This window comes from Muscardinus avellanarius (genome assembly GCF_963383645.1).
Source record: "Muscardinus avellanarius genome assembly, chromosome: 21".
NCBI lineage: Eukaryota > Metazoa > Chordata > Mammalia > Rodentia > Gliridae > Muscardinus > Muscardinus avellanarius.
The window spans coordinates 23969623-23983908 of record NC_137807.1 but is presented as its reverse complement, the minus strand read 5'-3'; the positions used below and the strand labels follow the sequence as shown (position 1 = coordinate 23983908).

At 56.0% G+C, this 14286-nt stretch overlaps 1 protein-coding gene across 1 annotated transcript; it reads right to left on the bottom strand.

Moving 5' to 3' along the window:
- Positions 1 to 864: 864 nt before the first annotated feature.
- On the bottom strand, positions 865 to 9065 carry ADORA2A (adenosine A2a receptor; the record flags this gene model as incomplete). Its single annotated transcript, XM_080717815.1, has 2 exons — positions 865 to 1708; positions 8743 to 9065. The coding sequence occupies 2 exons, from the start codon at positions 9063 to 9065 to the stop codon at positions 865 to 867; spliced, it is 1167 nt and encodes a 388-aa protein (XP_080573941.1).
- Positions 9066 to 14286: the final 5221 nt, after the last annotated feature.

Sequence of the window (14286 nt, the reverse complement as noted above, 5' to 3'; positions counted from 1 at the left end):
CCTCATACTGCAAAATATAAATAAAATAAAATAAAAATTACAAAGTCCCTTGGGAGTGAGAGCGGAGTTCTTGAGTTGGTGGGCCTGGCGGGGGTGCACAACCTGCCCCACGGCGCCTGCAGGGGCCAGGGCTCTCCCGGGGCCCGAGCCGCCTCTCCTGCACAGGCATTTAGATTCCAGATCAGGCGGCCGGTCCCCCGGGGAGGACGGGTGTCTGGGGCAGCGGGGACAGCCGAGCATCGCCTGTCTGCACACACGCACACCGTCACACATCATCAACGCAGGCGCGTGCGAGCCGGCCGGCCGCGCACAGGAGGGGCAGCCCAGACACCGTTCTGGTCCGACAACCCTAAAACACAATATGGCTCATTTTTATTTTATCTCAGGAAAAAAAAAAAAAAAAGAACATTCCCTTTAGAAGGAAAGGCAGTCAGAGGACGCCTTTGACGGGCGCCCGCCCGCCCCCTCCCCGGACCGAGCCCACGCCCGCCCTGTCCTCGGGAGATGGCCGGGGCCACGAGTAGCAGGAGAGGGTGGCCGGGACTCTCAAAACCAGCGGCCAGAGAGGGGATTATAAAATAGGATCTTCTCACATTTATATCTTCTTGGGGGATATATATATATCTTTAGTCCAGTGCCATCTCTGGGCCGGCCGCTCCTTGAGCCCTAGGAAGTTTGAGGACGGTGGTGTGTGTGCGTGCGAGTGTACGTCTGTGTGGCAGGAGGGCCTATTGCCGCCATCCCCCTGCCGCAGGACGGGGCGGCCACGGTCTCCTCGCCCGCTCCTGGCTTCTCCCAGTAGCGCCCGGTCCAGCCAAGCAGAAAGATGAAGGAGGCCTCCGCCGGGGAGGGCAGGCTCGGCCGTCAGGACACTCCCTCTCCGGCCCGGGGCTCCTGGGGGCCGGGGGAGCCCGGGCAGGCTCCGGGGCGCTCCTGGCTGAGGAGCTCCACGTGCTGGGGGTCGGCGCCCCCCGCGCGCACCAGCCCCAAGGCGCAGCCGTTGGGCCACGCGGCGGGCGGGAGGCCATTGAGGCGCAGGCTGGGCTGGCCGGCGTCGGGGCTCTGGGCGGCCAGGGCCCGCGCGCTGCTGGGCCCGGCCTTGAAGGGCTCCCGGCGGCCCAGGACGTGGCTGCGGAGGATTTTGCGGAAGGTGTGGCGGAACTCGCGGATGCGGTAGGCGTAGATGAAGGGGTTGACCACCGAGTTGCCGTGGGACAGGACGATGGCCACGTACATGAGCCAGGGCGGCGCGTGGCCGCAGCGGGGGCAGAAGAAGGTGAAGCAGTTGACCACGTGCAGCGGCAGCCAGCACAGCGCGAACAGCCCCACGATGATGGCCAGCGACTTGGCCGCGTGCACCTCCTTCTGCAGCGTGGAGCGGGCGCGCTCGCCGGGCAGCGGCGGGCCCTCCATCTGCTTCAGCTGCCGCCGCGCCGCCAGGAAGATGCGCAGGTAGATGCCCAGCATGAGCAGCAGGGGCACCAGCACAAAGGCGAAGAAGTTGTAGTACACCATGTAGTTCATGGGCACCACGTCCTCGAATAGGCAGGTCACCTGGCCCGCCGCGCAGCCCTGCGAGCGGTTCCCGGCCGCCGGCTGGCCGCAGTGGTTCCAGCCCAGCATGGGCGTCAGGCCGATGACGAAGGACAGCACCCAGCACACGGCGATGATGCCCTTGGCCCTGGTCCCCGTCACCAGGCCGTTGTACCTGCGGGAGCAGAGCGGCGTCAGGGGCCGTCGGCCAGGCCAGCTGCCCCGGCCACCCTCAAAACCCTGGCCAGGCGTGGGGGCGCACGCTTGTGATCCCGGCACTCGGGAGGCTGAGACACGAGGATCGCGGTTCTTGGCCAGCCTCAGCTACTCAGCGAGGCCCTCTGCAACTCAGTGAGACCCGGTTTCAAAATAAAGAATAAAAAATAGGGCTGGGGGTGGAGCTCGGAGGTTGAATGCCCCTGGGTTCCATTTCCAGACCCGCCAAAAAAAAAAACAACAACAAAAAAAAACCAAAAAAAAAAACCCAAAAAACAAAACCCTGGCTGTTCTTTCTTTTTTCTCTCTTTCTTTCTTTCTTCCTCCCTCCCTCCTTTCTTTCTCTTTCCTTCTCTTTCTTTCTTTCTTCTTTCTTTCTTTTTCTTCTTTCCAGTACTGTGGATGGAACTCAGGGGCGTTTCACCTCTGAGCTACACCCCAGCCCTAATTTTTAGTCTTTTTATTTTTGAAACAGGGTCTCACTGAGTTACGAAGGGCCCCGCTAAGGAGCTGAGGCTGTCTGCAAACCGCGATCCTCCGGTCCTAGCCTCCTGAATGCTGGGATTAAAAGCGTGCACCACCACGCCTGGCTAGGATGGTAATCTTTATAATCCAGCGGATATACTTGGATGAGGTGCTAAGGTCCAGAAGAGGTCAGCAGTCTGCCGGACATTAGTTAGTATTACTAGAGCCAGAAAATAATCCCAGTTGGCTGAATCAAAGTCCTAGACTCAAGAAGTGGCTTGATCACTGGCCAGGAAGCCGACAGCAGCTCCCCGGGAAGGCTGCATAGACTTTGTAAAAGAACAGGCACTTAAACCAGGCGTGGTGGGCACGCTTGTAATCCCAGAATTTGGGAGGCTGAGACAGGAGGATCACGGTTCGCGGACAGCCTCAGCTACTTAGTGAGGGCCTTTGCAACCCAGTGAGACCCTGTTTCAAAATAAAGAATAAAAAATAGGGCTGGGGGTGTAGCTCAGAGGTTGAATGCCCCTGGGTTCCATCCCCAATACTGCAATAAATAAATAGGGCCAGGGCTGCAGCTTGAGGGTGAGCAACCCTAGGTTCAGTCTCTTGTACCCCCCCAAAACAGTTCAGGCTAGCTCTCTTCCTGCCCAACCTGGGCCCCAAGACTGGGCTCCTGGGGCGGGCTGCCCTGCACGGGGAGGCAGGGGCTCTTCTGAACTCCAGAGCTGGGGTCGTGCTCAGAGTGGGGCAGCCGCAGGGAGCAACACAGTGCCCGCGACTTCGAACCTGCGCGCTCCTCCTGTCTCCGCCTCCCAAGCGCGGGCATTACAAGCATGCGCCACCATGCCCGGCTATTCTTTTTATTTTTGAAACAGGGTCTCGCTGAGTTGCAAAGGGCCTCGGTAAGTAATAGCTGAGGCTGTCCTTGAACCACTAGCCTCCTGTCTCAGCCTCCCAAATGCTGGGATTACCAGCGTGCATCACCACACCTGGCTTAAGTTTTATTTTTTTAATTTTTTTGGTGGTACTGGGAATGGAACCCTTCTACCTTTGGGCTACACTCCCAGACCTATTTCATATTTTTATTTGGAAACAGGGTCTCTTAAGCCAGTGCAGCTGGCTTCGAACCTGCGCCATCCTCCTGTCTCCGCTTCCCAAGTGCGGGGATTACAAGCGTGCGCCACCACGCCTGGCATTATTTTATTTTTTTATTTTGAAACAGGGTCTAAGTAGCTGAGGCTGTCCTCCAACCTGCGATCTTCCGTCTCAGCCTCCTGAATGCTGGGATCACATGCGTGCACCACCATGCCCGACTATTTATTTATTCATTTATTTATTTACTTTATTTTGAAATGGGGCCTCAGTAAGTTGCTAAGCCTGGCTTTGAACCTGTGATCCTCCTGTCTCAAATTCCCAAGTACTGGGATTACAAGCGTGTGCCTCCGCGCCCTGCCTCGCCTGGCCTCTTCCTCCCAGACCAGGCCCTGACTGCACCCAACAGGAACCCCGCAACTGGGAGGGAGACCACAGGGAGGCCACAGGTTGTTCTGAGGTTGAATTGATTGATTGATTGATTGATTGATTGATTGATTTTTGCGGCACTGGGGATGGAATCCAGGAGCAGTCTACTTTCAAGCTACACCTCCGGCCCTATTTTAGTTTTATTTGGAAACAAGGTCTCAACTAGGTTGATGAGAGTCTCCCTAATTTGCTGAGGCTGTCCTGGAACCTGTGATCCTCCCGTCTCAGCCTCCCAAGTACTGGGATCACAGGTGTGTGTCAGCTCGCCCGGCATAAGGTTAAATAAATTAAAAAAAAAAAGAATGAAAGTTAAAAAAAAGATCACAGTGGTCCACACCTGTAATCACAGTACTTAGGAGGCTGAGACGTGGAAATTGCAGGTTGGAGCCACTCAGCCTCAGCACTTTAGTGAGACTCTATTTCTTTCTTTCTTTTTTTTTTTTTTTTTTTTTTTGGTGGTACTGGGGTTCCTGGAAGCCCTTCTATGTCCGGGCTACACTTATATATATATATAATATATAATATATATATATACATATATATAATGCATATATATATGTATATATATATATATACACTTATATATATTTTTTTTTTTTTTGAAACAGGGTCTCTTAAGCCAGCAAGGATGGCTCCGAACCTGCGTGATCCTCCTGTCTCCGCCTCCCAAGCGCGGGGATTACAAGCGTGCGCCACCACGCCCGGTGAGACTCTATTTCAAAATAAAGAAAGCTGGGCATAGTGACTCATGCCTTTAAGCCTAGCATTTGGAAGACTGAGATAAGAAAATTGTGGGTTCAAGACCAGCCTCAGAATTTAGTAAGACCCCATTTCAAAATAATAAAATAAAATAAAATAAAAGTGGTGGCACACACTTGTAATCTCAGCATTTGGGAGGCTGAGATAGAAGGACTGTAGTTTGTGGACAGCCTCAGTTACTTAGTGAGGCTCTCTTTAACTCAGTGAGACCCTGCAACAAAAATAAATAAATAAATAAAAAATTTTTAAGTATAAAAACAGGATAAAAAGAGCTGGGGGTATATCTCGGAGGTAGAACCCCCCCCCCTGGATTCAGTCCCCAGTGCCAAGAAAAAAAAGACATTGCTAGCTCGGGTGAAGCCGACAGCAATGTATCTATCAAAGACCAGACCTGGCTGGGCTCTGGGAACAGCACAGGGTCGACTAGATTCCCAGCTGGGACGGGACAAAGGCGGAAGGGAGCCCAAGCCCGGCAGCGCCCACAGTGCCAGCCAGGGGCTGCTGCTCACGCTGGCCTCCGCCAGCACCCCGGTGTCAGCTCTCGAAGCCCCATAGTGTGCCCAGCGGCGGGGGCCTCGGAATAGGACAGTGTGGGGACCCAAGGGCAGGAGCACCGTGAAGCGCTCCTGCGTTGGAAGCACACCTCTGCCCTTCCCTGGCTGTGGCCTCCCCAGGAGGAACATGGTGATCACAACATCCGCCCCAGCAGAAATGCTGGGCAGAGAGGATCCCCAGAGATGGGCACCAAAGCCCAGGGGCCACCCCAAAACTCCCGCCTGTGGGTGGGAGAATCAGCATCATCAGCATCATCAGAAACAGCATCAGCATCATCAGAAACAGCATCAGCATCATCAGAAACAGCATCAGCATCATCAGCATCATCAGCATCATCAGAAACAGCATCAGCATCATCAGCATCAGCATCAGCATCAGCATCAGCATCATCCCCACCAGACCCCGCAGAGGGACCAGCCAGCAGGTCAGGAGGACCTGGGAATCACAGGATCAGAGCAGAGTGGGGCGGCCCAGCGTCCTAAACCTCCAGCAGCTCAAGAAAGAGCTGAATCCCCCTGCCCCATGCAGCCAGCCTTGCCACTCCCACCAACTCACTGGGCCCTTCCACACCTTCCCCAGCTCAGAGGGAAAGGAAGACTCGTCCTCCCATTACAGATGAGGCACCCAGCCCAGAGAAGGACAGCTGACTGCCACAGCCACACAGCGTGGCTGAGTCTCTTGACGCTCAGAAAATAAAGATGGGAGCCGGGCGTGGGGACGCATGCTTGCAATACCAGTTCTTGGGAGGCTGAGACAGGAGGATCTCAGGTTCACAGACAGCTTCAGCTACTTAGTGAGGCCCTCTGCAACTTAGTGAGACCCTGTTTCAAATGGGCTGAGGGGTGTAGCTCAAAGGTAGAATGCCCCTGGGTTCCATTCTCAGTACTGCAAAAAAAAAAAAAAATAGGGTTGGGGGTATAGCTTGGAAGTAGAATGCCCTTGGGTTCAATCCCCAGTACTGCCAATAAAAAAAAAGAAAAAAGAAAAAGAAAAGAAAGTAGAGATGGGCCTAGGCTTGGGGGTACACATCTATAACCACAATACTTGGGAGGCCGAGGCAGGAGGATCGCAGATTTGAGGGCAGCTTCGGCTACTTACAAGGTCCCTTAGCCACTTAGAGAGACCCTGTTTCAAAATTAAAAAATAGAAATGGCTGAGGGTGTAGCTCAGAGGTAGAATGCCCAGGGTTCAACCTGGTACCACAACATCGACAAGACAGATGGGGAGGGAGGGACCTAGGGGAGGGAGAAAGCTATAGGGTCTTTTAATTTGGGAACGGCAGGCATGGTGGCACACAGCTGCAATCCAAATATTTGGAAGGCTGGACAGGAGGATCACAGGTTCAAGGCCAGCCTTAGCAACTTAAGGAGACCCTATTTCAAAACAAAAAGAAAGCCGGGCATGGTGGTGTATGCTTGTAATCTCAGTACCTGGGAGGCAGAGGCGGGAGGAACGCAGCTTCAAGACTGACTGCTGCAACTTTGTGAGACCCTGTTTCCAAATAAAAAGTAAAACAAGGCGTGGCTTGAAGGTAAAGTACCCTTGGGTTCCATCCCCAGTACAAAAAAAAAAAATTAAAAATAAATAAAAATAAAAGGTTGAGGGGGTGTAGCTCAGAGGTAGAATGCCCCTGGGTTCAATCCCTAGAATAGAAGGAAAGAAAAGAAAAAAGGGGCAGAGGACAGGAAGAAGGAAAAGAGAGAGAGAAAGAAAGAAAAGAAAGGAAGGCAGGCTGCCCTGATCTCTCTTGATCTCTCTCCAGAATGTCGTGTGTGTGTGTGTGTGTGTGTGTGTGTGTGTGTGTGCGCGCACGCGTGCGCATTAGTGGGGATGGACCCTCCGGTCTCCGAGGAACCAGAGGACAGCAAAGCCGGGCGCCACTTCCCTGGACACGCGCCCTCCGCGTGGGCCCAGCCTGGCTCCCCAGGGTGAACCCGCAGCAGCGCTCTGGTCCCTGGCCCAGTCGATGGCCACAGCCAGGGCCCCCTGGGCTTCCATGTTCTGAGCTGTCCCAGGAGCTAGTGATGGAGGCTGGGGGGCCTGGCTACCCCAGAGACTGTGCAGCAGACCCCCATCTGGAAGTCAGCTGCCCCTGGAGGGGGCCCCTGTGCTTAGACGGTCCTGTGCTTGGGCTCTAGGGTGGAGGAGGCCCGGGGTCCACTGTCTCTTGGAGCCGCACTGCGACCTGGGTGCCGGCTTCCCCTTAGAGTTGGGGTGTCGCCGGCTGCCCACGACCTTGCCCCGCTCTGCCAGTGGCCCTGAGAGGGCCTCGGGGCGGCTTTCTTGGAACCTCATTTTCCACCCAGATAGAGGAGAGGAAGGAAATGACCTCCCAGGGCCGCCGTGGCCACGCCGAGTTTCCGTCTGCCGCCCCCACGGTGGGCGCCCCACCTGCGTGGGAGGATTCGGCCGGGGCAGGGCCCGATTCCTGGTCATGGACGCTCCTTTGGGGCCTGCAGCCACTCTGGCCGTGAACCCCAGAGGGGAAGGAGGTGTGGCACAGGCCTCCACGGGAGAGGCCTGTATAGCCTGTCTCCTTACCTTTTTTTTTTTTTTTTTTTTTTTTTTTTGTACTAGAGATTGAACCCAGGGGCATCTACCTTCAGCCCTTTTTATTTTTTTTATTTTTTGCAGTAGTGGGGTTGAACCCAGAGGTACTCTACCTCTAAACTATACCCCTAACCCTATCTTTTTAGTCTTTATTTTGAAACAGGATCTCACTAAGTTGCAAAGGCTCAGCTCCCCCTCCCCTTTTTTGCGGTACTAGGGATGGAAGCCAGGGGCATTCTACCTCTGAGCTACACCCCCAGCCCTATATTTTATTCTTTATTTTGAAACAGGGTCTCACAGAGTTGCAGAGGGCCTCACTAAGTAGCTGAGGCTGTCCGCGAACCGTGATCCTCCTGTCTCCCAAATGCTGGGCTGACAAGTGTGCACCACCACGCCCAGCTGTTCAGCCCTTTAAAAAAAAAAAATTCTTTTTTAAAAATCAGGTCTCACTAAGTTGTTGAGGGTCTTGCCAAGTTGCCATGGCTACCGTCCTCTAACTGCGATGCTTCTCCTGTGTCAGCCTCCCAAGAACTGAGACTGGGGTCCTGCGCCACCACGCCCCGCTGGGGGACACGCTGCCTCTGCCGCTGCCATCTGTGGCCGGCCGGGGTAGGGTAGGTGGAGGCCTCTGGGTGGGGAAGGAGGGTGACTCCATTTATACAATACCTGGCTGAATACCAAAGACTCACCGTAAAATAAAAAAGGAGAATGCGAACCCTCCCCCGGCCAGCCCTGACTGTCTGCTGGATCTCTGGACACGGGAGAGCACCGTCCTCCGATGTGAGTCCCGGTGACTCAGCCTGGCACGGGGCCAGGTCGCTTTCCCTCTCGGGGTCACTCTCCTAAGGGCAGGCCTCGAGCTGGCCCAGAGGAGCAGGCGGAGGCGGGCTGAGGTCCTGCGGTTTCCCACAACCCCCCGCTCTGACGCTCTGATGTGGAAGGCGGGCTGGGCCTCATGGGTGCCAGCGGCCGGCCTTAACCACGTGGCCCAGGGGGCCCGGGTAGCCGGGCGCTCGGTGCCCGGCGGGGGCACAGCCAGGTGGGTTTGATGGCTGCCCGCCTGCCGGCCCCGGCGCCCCGTCCTGGGCTGCTCCTAGGCTGACCCCGACGCTGCGCGGCTTGCCGGGCGGCCCGACTCACCGGAGCGGGATGCGGATGGCAATGTAGCGGTCAATGGCGATGGCCAGCAGGCTGAAGATGGAGCTCTGCGTGAGGACCAGGACGAAGCAGGCAAAGAAGAGGCAGCCGTGGCAGGCGGCGCAGAAGCCGGTGCTGATGGTGATGGCGAAGGGGATGGCCAGCACGCCCACCGCGATGTCGGCCGCCGCCAGCGACACCACAAAGTAGTTGGTGACGTTCTGCAGGTTGCTGTTGGTCCACACGGCCCAGCACACCAGCACGTTGCCCAGAACGGCCAGCACGGCGATGGCCAGCTCCACCGTGACATAGGCCGAGGAGCCCATGGCTGCGGCCCGGCAGGCTCAGCGAGGACGGGGGCCCGGCCAGCTCACGGTCCATAGCTGCAACTCGGCCGCCGGGTGCCCAGGCAGAGGGGCCCGGGCCGGAGCCCCTTCCTCACGGGAGCCCGGCACGCCCCTGTGGCGTCTTCATCCACGGCTCCCCGTCTCCTGGAACCAGCCCTTCTCCGGGGACCCCGGCGTCGGCATCGTCCTCTTGGTGGCTCAGCGTGGCTCCAGGGGCCCTGCGACACCTGTGGGGGAGGTGCTCTGGTGAGCAGAGGGCCCGGGCCCTCCCTGCAGCTTCAGTGTCAGCCCGAGGTGACCCCCACCTCCGCCCGGTCGGCTGCAGGCCAGGCACAAGAGGCAGGAGAGTTAAAGCCGGGCGTGGAGCGCACGCTTGTCAGCTCAGCATTCGGGAGGCTGAGATCGGAGGATCGCGGTTCACGGCCAGCCTCAGCTACTTACTGAGGCCCTCTGCAACTCAGTGAGACCCTGTTTCAAAATAAAGAATAAAGAATAGGGTTGGAGGTGTAGCTGGGAGGTTGAATGCCCCTGGGTTTCATCCCCAGTACTGTAAAGGGGGGCGGGGGGAGAGAGAGAGAGAGAGAGAGATTGATTCTGCTTCAAAGAGGACACATACACAGAGAGGTCATCAAGCCGCCTGTAATCATCAGTACTGGGGAGGCTGAGATAGGAGGGTCACAGGTTGGAAGCCAGTCTTGGCAATTTAGCGAGATTCCGCTTCAAAATAAAAAAATAAAATTCAAAATTCAAAATAAAAAAAGGGCTGCGGATGTAGTTCACAGGAAGAGCAGCCCTGGGTTGACTCCTCAGTGCCACACACAAGAAAAGAGGTCACTGAGTAAAGTCATTTCTCCCCAATCCCCTGGAATTCCTGCCAAACTCTCACACAAACCCCTGGTGTGTGTATGTGGTACTGGGATTGAACCCAGGGCCATTCTACCTCTGAGCTACACCCCCGGCCTGATTTTATTTTTATTTTGAAACAGGCTCTTACTAGATTGATGAGGGCCTCCCTAAGTAGCTGAGGCTGGCCGCAAACCTGCGATCCTCCTGTCTCAGCCTCCCAAGTCCTGGAATTACAGGCGTGCACCACCACACCTGGTTATACGTGCCCCTCTTCACTGGCTACACAAACCCCTCCTCCGGGCTCTGCAGGACAAACACTGGAGCGGCTGGGCAGTGCCCTGGACCCCTGCCGGGCACTACCCAGGCTCCTGCGTCCCTCGCAGCCCAGGGCAGAGATCAGCGTCTCTGGCTTTTCTCCTGGGGAGCAGGAGCATCTGCCCAAGTTCAGACTCTGGCCGGCTCTCCGTGCTCAGCTTCTGAAGCCTGTGGTGGCAGCCTGGCCAGTGTCCCCGGTCCCTGAGCACCCCGCCAGCCCCACGACCCTCCCCCCCAGAAAAAACCCTCTGTGCTCGGACTCCCCAAGCCCGCCCACCTTCCCTTCCCTGGGTCAGCTTTCCCGACCCCTGCCAGCTCTCCAGGGAATGACCAGTGCCCATCTAAGGGACACCAGCTGCTCCGCCAGGGGCCGTAGAGCCCCGGAGTGCAGATTTCTTCCCCCACTTTCAACCCTCACCCTTGCTCGGACACACAAACCGGAATCCGCTGATTCTGGGTGCACCTGCCGGCAGCCTGCGCATCTGGGCGGCGGGCGCTGAGGCTGCCTCCCTTCTGGGAGGGAGCACCTCCCTCCCTCCTCCCACGCCCGCCCGCTCCTCCCCGGGCTCCCAGCCTGGCTGACAGGGAGAGCCTGACTTGAGTCAGAAACGCAGGTGCTCAGCAGGGCGACTTGAAGCTGGGCCTCAGAGACCCCAGATGACCTCTCGGGGCCATTTCAGCTCTCGCCCTGGAGTTTATAAAATGGAAATGAACAAGAGGTTCTAAAGGCACCCTCGCCCCCAGCGCCAAAGTATCCCAGAAACAGAGGGGCCGTTGATATTTCTATGTTTCTGGCCGGCCGGCAGGCCAGAGCCAGCCCAGACTCCAGCTGGCCCTCCCTGAGCGTGTAGAACCAGCGCCATCCAACAGGGCCTCTGCCCAGGACCTCAGAGGCCCCCCGTCCACCTCTTCTGTCCTGTAGCCTCAAGAAGCCCGAGGAGGTCACTTCAGGACCCAGGCCCTGGTCGAAGGGCAGAGGCCTACTGGACGCAGCAGCTCCCGGTTGTAATCCCAGTACGTAGGAGGCTGAGATGGGAGGGTTGCAGGTTCTAGGCCAGCCTCAGCAATTTACCAAGACCTTGTTTCAAAATAATAAATGAAAGGGCCGGGGGTGTAGCTCAGTGGTAGAATGCCCCTGGGTTCAATCCCCAGTAACCTATACAAAAAAAGAACTGGGGACCCTGTCCTGAATTGGCCAGGGAGTGACAAATGACCGGGAATCCCAAGCATACCTGACAGCAATGCCACCCCCACTAGGCTGGGGCGGGCGCAGGTCGCGGCCACATGGTGGGGTGTTTCCTGTACCCGCAGGTGCTTATGCCCTACCAGGAGGCTCTGAAATAGACCCCCAACACAAAGGGTCAGGGAGCAGGGGGACGGAGAAGAAGCAGAAACCAAGGGGTCCCAGGAGCCTCCGTGGAGAGGCTGAGGCCCACGGGGCCAGTGTGACACAGGGCCCTCGGCCAGCCACCAGCTCACAGTGTCCCCGGCAGGCAGGCCAGGCACGTCTCAGGCACATCCTGCGTCCCTTGGTGAAGCCGGTCTACAGCACCAGGAGTGGCGTTCACCAGGAGGGCGCTGACCTGGACTGGCCCCGGGCCCACGGGTGCCGGCTCTGGGGCTGCCTCCCGTCTGGGCCCTGGCCCACGGCCCCGCGAGGCCTCCCAGGCCCGCGAGCACTAGGGGAGCCAGTGCTGTCGGGGCTGGGGTGGCCCTGACCACCGGATCCGAGGCGGGCTAGACCATGTGTGTGTGTGCGTGCGTGCATTTCAGAGCTAAGCGTTGAACCCAGGTCCCGAAAGCTTCTGAGTATCCACACAGCCCTTTTTATTCTTTTTTTTTTTTTTTGAGGGGGTGGTACTGGGAATTGGACCGAGAAGTGATTGATATTTGAGCTATATCTTCAGCCGCTTTCTTATTTATTTATTTATTTATTTATTTATTTATTTATTTATTATTGGTATTGGAGAATGAATCCAGGGACATTTTACCTCCAACCTATACCCCAGCCCTTTTTATTTTATTTATTTATTTATTTTTTGTGGCACTGGAGATTGAACCCAGGGATATTCTACCTCTGAGCTACATTCCCAGCCCAATTTTATTTCTTACTTGGAAACAGGGTCTCACTAAGCTGCAGAGTCTTGCTAAGTTGCCGACCTGGCTTTGAACATGCCATCCTCCTGTCTCACCTCCCAAGTACTGGGATTACAAGCATGCATCACCACATCCGGCAAGCCCTTTTTATTTTGAAACAGGGTTTCGCTAAGTTGCTGAGGCTGTTTTGGAACTTGGGATCCTCCTGTCTCAGTCTCCTGAGTACTAGGATTACAGGTATGCTCTGTCTCACCTGCCTATTTTTCCCCCTGGTACTGGAGATGGAACCCAGGCGCATTCTACCTCTGAGCTACACCCCCAGCCCTATTTTTTATTCCTTTTTTTGGTGGTACTGGGGGTGGAACCCAGGGGCTTTCTACCTCCAGGCTATACTCCCAGACCTATTTTATATTTTATTTGGAAACGGTCTCACTAAGTTGCTGAGAGCCTCACTAAGTAGCTGAGGCTGGCTTCGAACCTGTGCGATCCTCCTGTCTCAGCCTCCCAAGCGCGGGGATTATAAGCATGCGCCACCACGCCCGGCTTTATTTCTTATTTTAAAACAGGGTCTCACTGAGTTGCAAAGAGCCTCACTAGATAGTAGCTGAGGCTGTCCTTGAATCGCAATCCTGTCTCAGCCTTCGGAATGCTGGGATTGTAAGTGTGTGTCACCATGCCCAGATCTCACCTGGCTATTTTTCATATTTTATTTTATTCTTAAAACAGGGTCTTGTCGAGGTGCAGAAGGTCTCATTAAATACTGAGGCTAACCTCATTAAATGCTGCGATCCTCCTGACTCAGCCTCCCAAGTACTGGGATGACGGGCGTGTCACCGTGCCCGGCTAATGCATCACATTGCTGCTGAGGTGAAACCCCGGGGACCCCCAAGTCTAATGCCCAGAGCCCTGCCGACAGATCATGCACCAGGCCCGCCTGGGGGGCTCCTCTGTTTCCCTGCCGTGGATGCTGAGCTTGGAAGAGGCCTTTGGGGGCCAGCAGCGGGCCCTGATACCCCTTCCACAACGCCAAAGCCACACTGAATCCGCCTGGGCCCCTCCGGGGCCAGCCTTGTGTGGGCCCTGCGGGCGGGCGACACAGGCTCCCTGGCCGCCCCTCCGTCCCCACTCTGCGCTCGCTGCCCACACGTGGGCTGGCAAGTCAGCCCAGGGCCGGGCACCCTGACCTGGAGGCTTTTTCCGTTGTGGAAACGCTCTCGCTGGGGCCAACTTGTAATGCTGCCGCTGACCGTGCGGCCGCTGCCGAGCCGCCGAGCCCTGTGTCTGCAGCCGGCGATGTGCCCGAACGCCAGGGTGCGTGCTGGGCTGCAGAGCCGGTGTGCTGGCACCTGCCTGTCCTCCCGGGGCCTGGCGGCTGAGGCAGGAGGAGCCCAGCTCCAGGTCAGCGTGCAGTAACTGCTTGATTCTTTGTCTGTGGTATTAGGGATTGAATCCAGGGGCATCGTCCCATGGAGCTACACTCCCACACATTTTATAAATAAATAAATCAGTTGATTAATTAATTAATTTTTGTGCTGCTGAGGATTCAACCCAGGGACATTCAACCTCCAAGCTACACTCCCACTCCATTTATTTTATTTAATTTATGGTACTGGGGATTGAACCCAGGGGCATTCTATCTCTGATCTACCCCCAGTCTGATTTATTTATTCATTCTCTCTCTCTCTCTCTCTCTCTCTCTCTCTCTCTCTCTCTCTCTCTTTCTCTCTTTCTTTTTGTTTTTTCTTTTGCAGTACTGGGAATGGAACCCAGGGACATTGTACCTCTGAGCTACACCCCAATTTTTATTCTTTATTTTGAAACAGGGTCTCACTGAGTTGCAAAGGGCCTCACTAAGTAGCTGAAGCTGTCTGTGAACCTGAGATCCTCCTGTCTCAGCCTCTCAAGTGCTGGGATTACAAGCATGAGCTACCACGCCTGGATT